This window comes from Olea europaea, chromosome 4, assembly GCF_002742605.1.
Source record: "Olea europaea var. sylvestris chromosome 4, O_europaea_v1, whole genome shotgun sequence".
Lineage (NCBI taxonomy): Eukaryota > Viridiplantae > Streptophyta > Magnoliopsida > Lamiales > Oleaceae > Olea > Olea europaea.
Window position 1 is genome coordinate 5,170,223 of NC_036240.1, and position 14,998 is coordinate 5,185,220.

The window sequence follows — 14,998 nt, forward strand, 5'->3', positions numbered from 1 at the left end:
TATATCTCTGTAGCTTTAAAGGTACCTACAAATATAGGCCTATAATTCTCAATAAATTACACGTAGGAGTTTAGAATTTTTCTCAATTCTTTCATATTATTCTCTATCTCTTATTTTTATAAATATTTCATATTTTTATTGATACAACTAAACAAGTACAATATAAACTAAAATATAGTATACTTAAATTCTTCAATATGCTGTATTACAAGAAATGGTTTAAAAAACAATGCACTCTAATTCCCTTTATTCATGTCAAACCTATTGTTCACCCTAATTACAATACAATGGACCATGTTATTGTAGCTTTCCTAAGATTTTGATGCTAGCTCCCATCCAAAATCAGGAAACACGAGGCTTTCAGTGAAGGTAGCAACATAAAAAACATATACACCGTTCTAGATTTTCAAGATTTCGTAACATTCAACAAGATTTTGATGCTAGCTCCCATCCAAAATCAGGAAAGACGAGGCTTTCAGTGTAGGTAGCAACATAAAAAATATAGCCTTTAGCATCAATTTCAATACACTTATTCAATGGATGAATTTCATGAAACTGCAATGGCTTGTACAACACTATACTAAACCCATTCTTCAGTAACACATCACCATTTTCTGAAACAAAGAAAGAACGTGTGTTAATATGCATCTTGAGTTCCAAGCTGGTTGGAACTTTAACCAATTTAGTCCAAGATTCTTCCACTTCATATTCTTTCATCTCCCAAATATCCTCATGTGTAAAATATAGGCATGACACACAAAGCTGTCCAGCTGAAACCACTAGCAATGAATTCACAAGCCCTGTTTCATACTTGGGTTTTGCTACCATTTTGTATCTATCGGTCGTAACATTGAATGCAATTATAGACCAATCCATTGGATTACCATTGGGGTATAGTTTCCAGTGGATAGCTCTATTCACAAATACACTACAGTCGGAAACAACGAAACCGGCTGGCCCATTAATAGTTCTCCATGAATTGGTTTTTGAACTGTACACTTTGACTTCATTTTCAAATTCGGCCGATATTATAAGAGTTGTCCAAGAGAACTCTACAACTTTATAATCATCATTGGATTCATCGTAACCAAACCCGTATTCCTTGGCATGACTGTTACTCGTACCAGAAATGGGTAGCTTTCTGGATTTTCTAGTAGTTGGGTTGAAAATAGTAACAATTCCTGGCTCCAAAACTACACAAATCAACCCATTACAAGAGCCCACAATCCGTACTAAACGCTGCGGGTTAGATAAAGGATTATATATCGGAACAGTATCCATAATCGGATTTTCATCTATTTCAGGGTAAAAAGAACAAGTGTGGAGAATATGAAAAGCTGAATCTGAGTTGAAAATTAGTTTATTGTGGTAGTATATATTGTTATCAGTTGAAATTTCGAAATGGGTTTTGATGAATCTTGGACTGGAGATTAAAGAGAGCCATGACTTGGAAACGCACCTGAATTTCAGAAGGGATTTCACGGGTAGTCTCAATAATATTTCTGTGATCATTGCTTGAGGAAGATTTACTGAAGGTTCTGAATCATGGGTCTGATGGATAGTCCCTTCTAACAGTGTCCGCTTTCTTGAGTTTTGAGTTGACATGAACAATACTAAGAAACTTATTTTCTTTAAAGAAATTATACTATTTAGAATCACAAATATGAAAAAGGAGAGCTTATTTTCGAAAAATTTGTGAAAATAGCCATTTTATAATGGTGTTTGGGACTTCGGAATTATGAATTGAAATTGACAGGCACCAATCGTGGGTGGTTTCTTCTACAGGTAATTCATTGATTTTGTCAAAATCCAGAGAGTATATTCGAGGATTTATAAAATATTGTAAATTTTTTGACTTATATACGAGTCACTATCTCTAAATTGCTTATTTATTAGAGTTATTAGCATGCTAATAAGTTTACTTTTCTAAGTTTTAAATATTAAAAACTTGTCGCCTCCAATGGGTGGGTTCCACATGGACCCGACATTGTGTGAGCCGTGAGGTCAGTTGATGGCTGATATTCCAAAATACAACAATGCTACATGTAAAGAATTTTTTCACAGAAAAATTTTAAAGACAACACATGACCTGATATTATTGAAAGATTGAAAAAAATCAAAAATAAAATAAATAAATAAATAGTTCAATCATATTTTGCCACATCAGTGTCTATACAAATTATGTTAAAATATTTCTATACGCATGGATTTATTGTCGAAAATAATCCATCATAAATATGTTGTGAGTCCGAAGGCCATCACACGCATACCAGCCTACCAATCCCAACACCAGCACCACATAGTATTGTCCTCCAAGACAATTCTGCATTCCTAGCTAGAATGACCAATTACTCATCATGGTCTTAACAAATGAGATATGTATTGACACTAGCAACAAAGCTGGAAGCGGGCTTATTGACTCGATGAATTTGTCTTGATGCAGCGATTTCTTCATCTCCAAATAAGTGCATTTTACACACTTATTTAGGTCATAAAACATAGATAATTATTGGAAAATATGTTGAAATATGGCTTAATTTATATTTTATTTTATAGGATAACATTGATGAATATGAATACATTTAGGAGAAACAAGCAAAAAAAGGACCAGAATGGAAGAAAATCAAAGTTTAAGGACCAAAGTACAAATAGTCAAAGGATACTTGGAAGAAGAAATGAAGAGGTGAAAGAATCAAAAATCAATTGAGCAAAAGAATGGAGTATTGAAAGAAGAAGAAATAATAAAAGAGGTCAAGAGACAAGAAAACCAATTTCGGGGACTAAAATGCAAAGTTTGGAAGCTTAGCAATAATATGCAGTCACATAGATTACTTTCAATGCGGTCGCATGGTCATTTTCAACAAATTCCAAGGATAATTTTCTTTAAATTATGCTATAACATTGATTTGTACTACGCTACAGCATAGCACAATTCTGGTAGGAAAATTCTGATTCTCGTATTTGATTACCTGTTGCATTATTTCTCTCGCCACAATTTGATGTGAGTGATTTGCCTATGGGATTGTTTCTTCCATCAGTTATTAATGGACATCAATTAAAGGAATCACGACAATTGAACTTTTTACAAATACAACAAGAGAAGAACTCTCTGGGAAGATGTCGTTGTTTCTTCTGCAAAAGTATCGAAATACGGATGTTGAACTCAAGAGAACTTCAATTAAAGAGGAGGAGAATAAAAGATCGAGAAATTAATCATAACGGGCCAAAAGAACTTGTAGCATTCAAAGAAGTGGAAATTAACATACAATCAATTGACTTTATCGTTTGTTTAAAAATTGATTTTGTGATTAAACCTTAAAGGTGATTAAAGTTTAAATTGTTGAGTTCGAAACGGGGTGATAAACGAAAGTCATACCACTTGGAGAAGAGTAATGTTAAAATTTGGAAGAAAGTTGTAATAAGGAACAAAGTCATATTGAGTATACTAAGCAGAACCTCCAAAGCCATATTCAAAGTGTCATACACACTTGTCCCAAAAGTTGAGCTCTAGACTATAAATCGAGCACTTAATGGGAGGCAACCCATTTTTCTATCCCTTTCACTTATTTTGATTAGCTATTGTATTACACCTATTTTTAGGGATTGCATTAGTATTTTAGGGCCATGATTAGGAACTCATGCATTTAATAATTTTTAAAACATTTTAGATAATATTTTAAGACTTGCATTAATAACTTAAGCATGTTTACTTATTGAATTCATTTTATTTAGGTCCATTGCTAACATCTTAGCATTACATTGAGCTTGCATTGATGTGATATGCATTTTTAATGTTGCATCTAGATTTCAATCTTCTTAATGTTATAAGATTAGAATTCTTTTTGGTGTGAATACATTACAAATATTTATATCTTATTTGTTATCATTAATATTTATTTTGAATTCTTGAAATAGAAAATTGAAGCCTAGCAACAAAGAAAAGTGGTGGTGGTCATGATATCTACCAATCTGACCAACCTAATCCTTACACCTATCTGCAGTTACCTTGGGGGGTCTCTAATGCTTACTACTTTATTTTGGTTATTTTTACTTTTACATTAAGGACAATATTTCGTATAAGTTTGGAGTGTATATCTCTCGAGCGAAGAAAGAAAATTTTTGACCTTTACGGATCGGGAGTTGAACCAATCATGAGCTTGATAGTTTACACGAGTTCTTACACAAACGCGCGTGCGCGCGCACACACACACGTCTAGTTATGCATATAAAAGATGGAGGTTGATTTGATTTTACACTGCTAAAGCTGTTCATTGTGTTGATTACTGAATTTTAATCCTTAGACAAGATGGGTTGTCAAACCATATTTTGTGTGGAGTTAAGCTATCGTTTTGTTTGAGGACAAACAACAGTTTAAATTTGGAGGTTTGATAAATGCGTTTTAAACACTTATTTAGGTAACAAAACATAGATAATTGTTTCTAAATATTTTGAAACTATGTTTTATAGGACTACATTGATGAATATAATGGAATCTAGGAGAAACGAGCGAAAAAGGACCAAAATATAAAAAACTAATGTTCAAAGACCAAAGTGCAAAGAGTCAAAAGATTACCTAAAAGAAGAAATGAAGAGGTGAAAGAATCGAAAATCAATTGAACAAAAAAAGAAGAAATTAGAAAAGATGTCAAGAAATGAGAAAACCGAGTTCGAAGACTAAAACGCAAAGTTTGGAAGCTTAGCAACACTATGCGGCTGCATAGTGTATTTTCTAGCAGTCTCATGGTCATTTTCAACAAATTTCAAGGCTAAATTTCTTTGAACGATGCTATAGCATTGATTTGTACTACGTTATAGCATAGTATAATTCCGACGAAAAAATTTTGGTTTCTTTATTTGATTAAAATTCTTACGAAAACAAATCTTGGGATGCCTTTTAAAATCATAGGGCTGTCCCTAAGTGATTGTTATGCATTATAACACATTCATGGACATTTTTGAGCATAGAAAGTGGTAAGAAACATGAAAAAAAAATTCCAAAACTCGAAGATTCAATTTAGGATTTGATTGGGCGATGCTAGGCTAGATTTATTTGTGCTCGGAGAATGCTGGACCATGTAATATGAATTTTTAATATTTAGTTTTACATATTTGACATTAAAAACACGTTTTTGGATATTGAATGCTTTATATAAATTTCTTTTCTCCATGATTATGGTGCATGGTAATTGTGTGAATGTGGTGGTATATTTTATGCATTTGAAAGAAGAAAAATCGGTTCGACATTGTATAAATTGACATAAGGTCTGATAGGGAATATAAATATATCTTTATGTCTTATGTGAATCTTTAAGCGTTCATAAATTTTTATATGTTCGCATCCATCATAGAAATATAGTCGGATCATATATGAGAGTGAGTTTAACATTACTAGAGAGAGATTGTTGAATATAATAGAAACATTGATTCTTCAATATTAAATCGTGTTGTCAAAGTGTAAACTAAGATTAAAAATTATTATTACATGGAAATTCATGATCCTAGTACATTTGTAATTCATTACATACATCAATTTCCATTAAGCGTAGCTTACATGTAGTTTAGTTAATTTATTCATAATTGCATACGTAGTTTATTTTAGTTATAATTTTATCATAACAACACATAATATTATTTTGTTAGGTTCCCGATAATTAAAATTGAACTAAATCAATCTCCATGGGATAATACTTGAACTCACATCCATTTTATTACTTGTTAATGAATCGTACACTTACGATGGTTTAATTTGAAATATATTTTCGTGAACATCTCCCCACAACCAAGGAGGTATAGAATGTTGTATCGTAGACCTTCAATGATGGATCGAAGGAAACATGCGTCTTTGAATGGAACCAGAGATCCTTCTCTACCACACAAATGGTCGACCATTACCAATGCACTATAGTGAACTTGTTGCTATTTTCCTAGAAATTGATTGCGAGACTATCTATTGGGAAAACACATTTGAGGGGGAGGTACAGTTGCATTCCGTGATGGCTAGGCTTCGAGATCATAATTTTCTAAGTGGACTCGCTTACCAATTTCATCCAGTCCATGGAGAAAACTTATGGAAAAGCACAAAAGTCAATTTAGAGAGTACGTATGCATGTGCTGGGAGATATTACAAACAGAAACAGACAATGGAAGGTTCTTTTGTCCATTCTCTAAACTCAAACTCAACAAGGACCATCATCTGGCTCATGGTGTTGTCTGTAGTTTCAGCTTTGACATCCTAAAATCTGATGTAACACAAAGAAATAATGCAGCAGATTTTCAGCAGTAAAGGGAAAAACAGGGGAAGGAAGGTGAATTTTTTTTATTTTATTTTATTTTTTTTCCTTCTAATCCATTTTTACTCTTACTACATAAAGGGACTTTTAACACAATACAAAATTACATTTTAGTCCTCAATTGGTCAACAAATTTCTTTGACTTTTCTACTAAAAACACGTATACACATTAACAAAAACACCTTACACATTAACATCTCCTCCTTAATGTGTTTTTCTTGAACTTCAAGTACTTCTCTTAATTGTTGAAATCTTGACGTTGGAAATGCATTTGCAAAGATATCAGCAATTTGCTCTTTTCGTAATTACAATAGTTGAGTTCAACTTCTCCATCTTCAATTACATCTCGAATGAAGTGGTACTTGATTGCAATGTCTCTTGTCCGGCTATGAAAATATGGATTTTTGACATAGCAATAGCTAATTTGCTACCACAAGATAGTGGTAAAGCTTCTTCTTGTTTCTCCGCAATGTCTTCTAAATTTCTTCTTAGCCAAACGACTTGTGAGGTTGCAATTGAGGATTCCATACATTTGGCTTCAAATGAGGATTGAGCAAATATTTGTTGCTTCTTGGATAGCAGCAATAATACTCCCAAACTAAGGAAAATGTATAACTGGAGGTGCTTTAAATGTCATCAATACAACTTCCCTAATCACTATCACTAAAGCTAACTTCAGTTCCAAATTCTTCTCAAATCTGATCACAAAATTTGTTGTCCCCATTATATATCTCAAAACTCTTTTTTCCGCACCAAAGTGCTTGTGGCTTGTACTATTCATGAACCGAAAAAGTAAACTTGCCACATACATGACATCAAGTCTTGTAGCAATAAAACAAAGCAAGTTTCCAGTCAAGTTTCTATAGAGTTTCATCCTCTTTCTTTTTTCCATCATTCTTCATTCAATTTCTCATTATAAACAAGTGGATTTTCAATAGTTTTATTTTTTGGCATACTTCATTTGAGAAATAAACTCATTTCCATCTTGATATATTTTCATACCAAGAAAATGATGTAGCAGCCCTGTAGTACTCATTACATATCTTTTCATGTTTTTTATTGGCTATAGCTCACAATCTAAGGGCTATAAATGATACAACTTGAAGACCAAGAAAGTGATAATTAGCCGTGATGTATTGCTTGATGAGATTGCTACATGAAATTGGGAAAATGAAGAAATTGAAAGAAATGTCATTGTCCCAATAACTGTCTCAAAATTTAGTCGATGATAATATGGAAAATGAAGAAAATGCAAGCCAATCAAGTTCAGTACCATCATCAACAATCAGCCTATCAAGTCCCCTTAGTTCTAGTTCATCATCACCAAGCTTAATTCCAAGAAAAATGTGGAATTTGAATGTTATTTATACAAGATGCAACTTTTGTATTGCTGAACCTAAAATTTTTGAAGAAGTCATTAAGGAGTGTTGGAAAAAAAGAAATGGATGAAGAGATAGAAGTCACTGAGAAAAACAAAGCTTGGGAACTAGTTGAAAGGCTAAAAAGGAACAATGTGATTGGTATAAAATGGGTCTACAAGGAGAAACATATTTCGAATGGATCATTTAAGAGAAATAAGGCAAGATTGGTTGTGAAAGGGTATGCACAACACCCTAAGATCAATTATGATGAAATTTTTGCTCAAACAAGCACCGAGGTCTTGGTGTAGTCAAATTGATGGCTTTTTCAGCAATATGGATTTCTCAAAAGCAAAAGTAAGCCAAACCACGTATGTTAAATATTGAGATAACATCAATATACTTGTTGTTGCATTATATGTTGCAATGCAAAAATGATAGAAGAATTTAAAATTGTCATGATGAAAAGATATAAAATGAGTAACTTAGGGATGCTACATCATTTTCTTGGTGTAAAAATACATAAAGATGGAATCTTTATTTCTCAAATGAAGTATGCCAAAAAAGTTCTTAGAAATTTCAGAATGTTTAGGTGTAAAATTGTTGGAAATTCACTTGTTTGTAATGAGAAATATTTGAATGACAATGGAAAAAAGAAAGTGGATGAACAACAATAAATTTCATCCTCAAAATTTATCTTGAAATTTGTAGAAGATTTGTGGATACTTAGCTCACATCTCTACCTCTCTCTCCCAAGTTGCATCTTTAGCGGAGTGATTTTGCCATTGGACTTTTACTAAAGAAATCACCTTATTTCTGAGTGCTTTAATTTTATTTTATTTTTATTATTAATGATCCTTATTGGTATTTCCTCGTAGTTCAAACATTGTTGTAAGTCAATGGACTGATGGTTGACCACATGACTTGGATTAGGAACATACTTCAAAGCATTGACACATGAAAGATGTCATGCACAGTTGAAAGTTTTGGTGGTAAAGGCAACAAATACGGGACATTTCTGATACGTTGCAAGATTTCAATCGAACCAATGAATCTTAGTTGTAAATTTCCTTTCTTACCAAAATGTAATATCCCCTTCATTGGTTCAACCTTGAGAAATATTTTGTCACCTACCAAAAATTCCAATTCCTTCTTCTATTAGCATAACTTTTTTGTCTATCTTGGACAATTTTCATACTAGCTCAAATTTTCTCAATAGCCTACACTATTTGTTCAATGATCCTTGGCCCTAAAATCTTTCACTAATTGACCTCATCCTAATGAACTGGTGATCTACACTTCCTCTCATATAATGCCTCATACGGTGCCATGCCAATAGAGGTGTAATAGATGTTGTTCTATGCAAATTCAATCAAGGGTAAATGTTTTTCCCAGTATCCTCCAAACTCGAGGACACATGTTCAAAGCATATCTTCCACTGTTTGAATTGTTCACTTAGACTGATCATTTGTCTCAGGGTGAAAAGTTGTACTAAATTTTAGCTTAGTTCCCATAGCTCGGTGTAGGCTTTTCTAGAAGTTCGATGTGAACCTTGAATCTCTATCTAATACAATTAAAACAGGTACACCATGCAACCTTACTACCTCGTTCACATACAACTGTACTAGTTGATCCATTGAGAATGTCATTCGAACCGACAAGAAATGAGCTGATTTGGTGAGTCGATCCATAATGACCCAAATAGCCTCATTACCCCCATTGACTTTGCAAAACCGACCACAAAGTCCATTGTTACATGATCTCATTTCTATTTCGAAACTTTTAATAGTTAAAGTAACCTTGATGGTCATTGGTGTTCAGCTTTTACTTGATGATATACTAATCACCTTTCGACATACTTAACTATATTCATCTTTATGCCATTTTACCAAAATACTTATGGTCTTGGTATATCTTTGTACCTCCTAGATGTACTAAATAAGGAGTGGAGTGATCCTCTTCTAGTATTTCCTTTTTTAACTCCTTGAAGTCACATAGACAAGCGTCCTTAATAATACGAGATCTTGTCCTTAATCCTTTGCGGAATCCTTTCGCCTCTCTATATCAATCTCTGACTTAATGAATTCAATCACTGATTGGCTTTCTGATGGTCTTTAATCCTGTCACAGAGTGTTGGTCGAATCTAAAATGCAACCATCTAAGCAATAGCACTTGACAGTATTGTAACCACTTCGAGGTTTAATCTCTCTAATTCTTTCCATAGTGGCTCTTGTATGGTCAAAGCCGCCACTTGACTTGTCACTTTACGACTCAAGGCGTCTGCTATAACATTTGCTTTCCTTAGGTGATAGTGAATGTTGTAATTGTAATCTTTACCAGCTTGAGTCATCTTCTCTGTTTCATGTTCAACTCCTTCTAAATGAAGATGCACTTGAGACTCTTGTGGTCAAAATAAATGTCACACTTACCTCCAAAAAGATAATGCCTCTAAATTTTTAATGCATGGAGTACCGCAGCAAGTTCTAAGTCGTGCGTAGGGTAGTTTTGCTCATGTGACTTCAATTGTTTTGATGCGTAAGCGACCACTTTATCACTCTGCATCAAGACACATCATAATCCCTTTGATCCTTCAAGTATAGTTAATACTAGAGCATTCACTAGCTTCTGCTTTAGTTTCTCAAAACTCTGCTCACATGTCTATCCAATCAAACCTTGCATCCTTATGTGTTAATTATGTTAGTGGTCATGCTATTTTGGGAAATCCTTCAATAAACCTCTTACAGTATCCTGCCAAGTCCAAAAAAATATGATTTTATCTTACAACCAATTTAACACTATCTCTACTTTGTTTATATCAACCTGTATGCCTCGAGCTATGACAACATGCCCAAGGAATGCTACCTGTTCGAACCAAAACTCACATTTTTTGAAATTGGCATAAAGTTTCTCCTTATTTAGAACTCCCAGTACTATCCATAAGTGCTCTTCATGTTCCTCTTTACTTTTTGAGTATATCAAGATATCATCGATGAACACAATAACAAACAAATCAAGGTACTCGTGGAAATACATGATTTATCAAATCTATAAAGACTCTCGGAGCGTTAGTTAAACCAAATGGCATAACTAAAAACTCATAAAATCCATATTGATTTCTAAAGGCCATCTTCGAGATGTCACCCACATTGATTCTTAATTGATGGTAACCAGATCTCAAGTCAATCTTAGAGAATACCACTGCTCCCTAAAGCAAGTCCTATATCCTGGGAAGATGATACTTATTCTTGATAGTGATTTTGTTCAATTTCCTATAATTTATGCACATTTTCATTGATCCATTCTTCTTTTTCTAAACAAACAACACTAGCACCCCATGGTGAAACATTAAGCCAGATAAATCCTTTTAGTTTCTATAACTCTTTCATGTCATTCTATAAGGAGCTTTAGATATGGGTACAAAGTAGGGAATGAGATCGATTGTGAACTCTACCTCTCGTTTTGGCGGCATATCAGGCAATTTTCCAGGAAAAAGCTTTTGGATATTCCCGTACCATTCTAACATCATTAATTGTCAATTCATTATTTTCCTCATTTTTTGTCACCGACATCAGTATTCCTACACTATCTTTCAATTGTAAGATCCATTGTTCTTTCATCACAAAAATGACGTGGGTTAGAGAATCTATTTCTAGTTATAGATAAACAAATTTCCTCTTCTCTTGGTCATAGAAAGACCACTTTTTTTCTTAAAGTGAAGAATTTTTGCGTGGTTCTAGGATACCCGTCCACCCTAAGAATCACATCAAATTCGTTTATGTCTATCACATACAACTCCATTTTCAATGATCTACCATCAATTTCTATCATTGTCGTTTTAACAACGTGATCAATGTTTAACGTATTCCTTGAGGGAATAAACACTACTACGGAAAAACGTGCAGTAACCATTACACCCAATTTATGGACGAACTTAAAGGATATAAAAGAATGAGTTGTGCTAGAATCTATCAATACATAGGCTAATAAGCTAGATATGAGGATGCTACTTACTACAACATTTCGATTTTGATCCTTTACCTGCTCTGTCATTGTAAAGATCATTGCCTGTCCCCTAGGTGTATATCCCTACTACTCTTGTGCATTGTCTTGTTTCTGCTTTGTATTCCCTTGTTTATTTTGGACATTTTTTTATGTTTCTGTTGTTCATTCCCAAGTTGTTTGTTCTTAGGACAAAACATGGTGATGTTTCCTCGTTCTCCACATTGGAAACATACATTCGTTCCCAGAAGACAAGCTCCCTAATGGTGCTTCTGGCATTTGTTACAACGCGAAAAATTCTTATTGTCATCTTGAGACGAATCTCGTTTATCCTTATTTGAGAAGTTCTAATTTCCTTTGCCATTATCATCCACCCACTTTCGTTTCTCCGACTTCTAGTACTACTGCTTTTGCTAGCACTTATAATACGTTCCTAGTTTAAGCACGACTACAGCCTATCTCAGATCATCCCTCAAACTCTGTTCAAAACATATTGCCTTCTTCTTCTCAATGTTTACAAAAGTAGGGACATAATAAGACAAGTCTTCAAACTTATGCTCATATTCAATTAATGACATTTAGCCATGTGTCAACGTAAGAAACTCTGTTTGCTTTCAACTTTGGACACTTATGGGGTATACTTCTTCAAAAATGATTCCTTGAACTCGTTAAACTATCCACATTTCCCTCCCTATTTACTTATTTAGTTTTTTAAAAAAGTTGAACTTACACGCCTAAAAAATAAAAAGAGTCTAAGCGAGGACCATGTTCTTTGTCTTGTCCCTACCTCGATTCCCTAATGGGGTGGAGATGGACAATGCGGGTTAGAGTTGAGGTATTTAGGTATCCCTTTCTAAGTAGTATGCATCCAGTTCTTATCTTGTTATAGAATTCCTTTAGCCGATTATAATTACATGTATGTTAGGCAGATTTCCGAATAGACCGATGCATGGTCATGGTTACATAACTTTACTTGGTAACTAATTGGTATTAATGGGTGAACCTAGATAGGCTTACCAAGATTTAAATTGGATTATAACACACACACACACACACACACACAACCAGGTTAGTAATTGTCTCTTCCCCTTTATTTAGAAAAAGTGAGCCACCAGTTCAGGTATAGATACTATCATTACCGCCTAGACAATTAAACATCCAACCTGTCCACTTCTTCCCCACATTACGAGTGAAAGAGAAAACGTAAAGACTACCATTAAAGCAACTTTTTTCAAAAGCAAGTTATTCTATTCGACTTCATGGTTTCTCTTTGCTATATGGTTCGTCTTGGATGAGATCGAGCTTCAAGAAATAATGATTGTCTAACTAGTTTTAAGCTATTAAGCTACGTATAGTGCCAATCTTTGATACATTGCTATATTTTAGGTGAGAACTTTCAAGGATAGAGGTGTAGTACCACTAAAAAAAATGATTTCTATATCAAGTCAAATATTTTCAAAATTTCTCTATCGTAAGTAATTCATTATTAACGATACATCAGATCAAAATTAGAGGCCAAAAGAAAGAGAAGCTTGGACTAAGAGGGAATAGGCCAAAGGAACAGCAAAACTAAGTCAACCACTCTAGCAAACTTATTCCTAACCGAGGAGGCCCCGACATCAACATTTGAAGCCATGACAAACTATAAATATGATGATGAGAATCACTGCTACGATGACACCTAACACTATCAGTTTAATCTTCATATTCTGAATCCACATTTTTCTCTTCATCATCGTCCCTTGTGTCCTAAAATCCTGTGCCTAAAACTCGAACAGAAACACAAAATATAAACTATGTCAATAAAAGCCAGAAAAATGATCTAATTCCAGAACAAATATCGTAAGCATGTAGAATAAAGAGTTAAATGAGTAGATCATTTAGGCCTTTGCAGTTCTCTGACTAACCTGTGATCGGAGATTATCGGTCTTATCAACAAGAATCTCAATCTTCTCACCTCGGTTGAGAACCTTTAAATGCAAATAGAATTAGACATGTGTAATGACCAGCAAGAATAAAAAAAGGTTCTTATGTTGAGGAAACGTTTTATACCTTCTCAATGTTTCCCATCATCACTCCCTTAACTTCCGTAACCTGAGCCTTGGCTATAGCAAGGTTGTCAATCTCTTCAGGATGATCAACGCTGTACTTCATGTGCTCTTTCAATTTTGGCCTACAATAGCATCAAGAATTCGGCAGAGCCCACAAAAACTGAAAACTCACTTATAAACGGTGAAAAATCAATTACCCGAATTCCTTTTTCAGGCTATTGGCACCTGCAGTTGCAGCTTTCCCTCCTTCATATCTCTTATTAAAATCATCCTTCACGCGCTCTAGAAAGGCAATTGGAACTTGCTTTCCAGCAGAATTAGTAGCAACAATGCAGTAGGCTATATAAAACACAATATAAAGTAGGGGAGTCAAGATGATCCAGAAATTCAAACATACAAGGCATCAAACAGAATAAGGAGTTGATAAATAGATGGTAAAAGTAAGTATTCGAAATATGTGGATAAAAAGTGGTTTGACCAATTATAAACATTTTATAAACATTAGTTCGGGAGATTCATTCCGTGAGGATCGAGAAAATGAAGAGTAGTTCAAGAGGGAGTCGAGGCTCTCAAATGCTCCACAAGTGTATGCATAAACATCATTACTTTTCAGCTATGAAACTCAAGCATGCAAATTTCAATCATCAAATACTTTTAAACATAACGGAAAATCTCCATTATAACAACTGAGATTTCATATACGTCCAAATTCACACATTCATATGCCACGAAATTCCCTTCCACTGAAATATATACACATTTCCTCACTCACCAAGAAATTTTTCACAAGATTTCCAGTTATACATTCATAGATGAAAATTTTCACAACCATTTCAAGTTATACGTCCAAAATCACACATTCATATGCCTCTGTTTGACAACCATTAAAATGAGTGTTTTGGGAAAAATGAGTCTTGGAATATTGATTTTTCGGAGAATGTGGTTGAAAATGAGTTTGAAAAAAAAAATGTTTTAATGGTTGTCAAAGAGGGGCTATAAATACAAATCAAGCAAAATGAAAATAGAAACCATCAACTCAACATGGGCATTAGAGTAACATAAATTGATATGAAAATTAAATATCTACATAATCAAAGGTAAAGTAACATACTAAATCCATTTTCCACAAGGTAATTAAAGGTGTGGCCATCACAATCGTAAGTGAATTTGTTATTTGATGCAGGCAGCTTCTCCAAGCATTGGGATGCTATGCTGGTGAAATTCCCTGAAAATTCAGTGTACTCGGCTAATATAACGGTGCCCCTTGCAACAAAGCTATATATCAATGTTTGCCGATCCA

General features: G+C 34.0%; 2 protein-coding genes across 3 annotated transcripts in view; both read right to left on the reverse strand.

Annotated features, from left to right (window-relative positions):
* Nucleotides 1–382: 382 nt before the first annotated feature.
* LOC111393360 (F-box/kelch-repeat protein At3g23880-like) lies at nt 383–1,665 on the reverse strand. Its single transcript, XM_023018864.1, has one exon. The coding sequence runs from the start codon at nt 1,603–1,605 to the stop codon at nt 424–426; it is 1,182 nt and encodes a 393-aa protein (XP_022874632.1). The 5' UTR covers nt 1,606–1,665; the 3' UTR covers nt 383–423.
* An 11,532-nt stretch (nt 1,666–13,197) lies between these two features.
* Nucleotides 13,198–14,998, reverse strand: part of LOC111394053 (putative vesicle-associated membrane protein 726) — a 1,829-nt gene continuing 28 nt past the window's right edge. The window contains exons 1-5 of one of the 2 annotated variants that reach the window (XM_023019835.1): nt 14,926–14,998; nt 13,896–14,039; nt 13,700–13,820; nt 13,555–13,617; nt 13,198–13,410 (exon numbers count right to left, since the gene is read on the reverse strand). The exon at nt 14,926–14,998 is cut by the window's right edge and continues 28 nt beyond it. In XM_023019835.1, the coding sequence (XP_022875603.1) occupies nt 13,267–13,410; nt 13,555–13,617; nt 13,700–13,820; nt 13,896–14,039; nt 14,926–14,998 (545 nt within the window). In that variant the 3' untranslated portion in view covers nt 13,198–13,266. Of the gene's footprint in view, nt 13,411–13,554; nt 13,618–13,699; nt 13,821–13,895; nt 14,040–14,809 lie in introns of both variants that reach the window. The other variant, XM_023019834.1, reaches the window with a different exon arrangement.

Bases quoted from the DNA above. Each gene is read 5' to 3' on its own strand.
- LOC111393360 (XM_023018864.1), bottom strand. From the start codon at position 1,605: ATGTCAACTCAAAACTCAAGAAAGCGGACACTGTTAGAAGGGACTATC.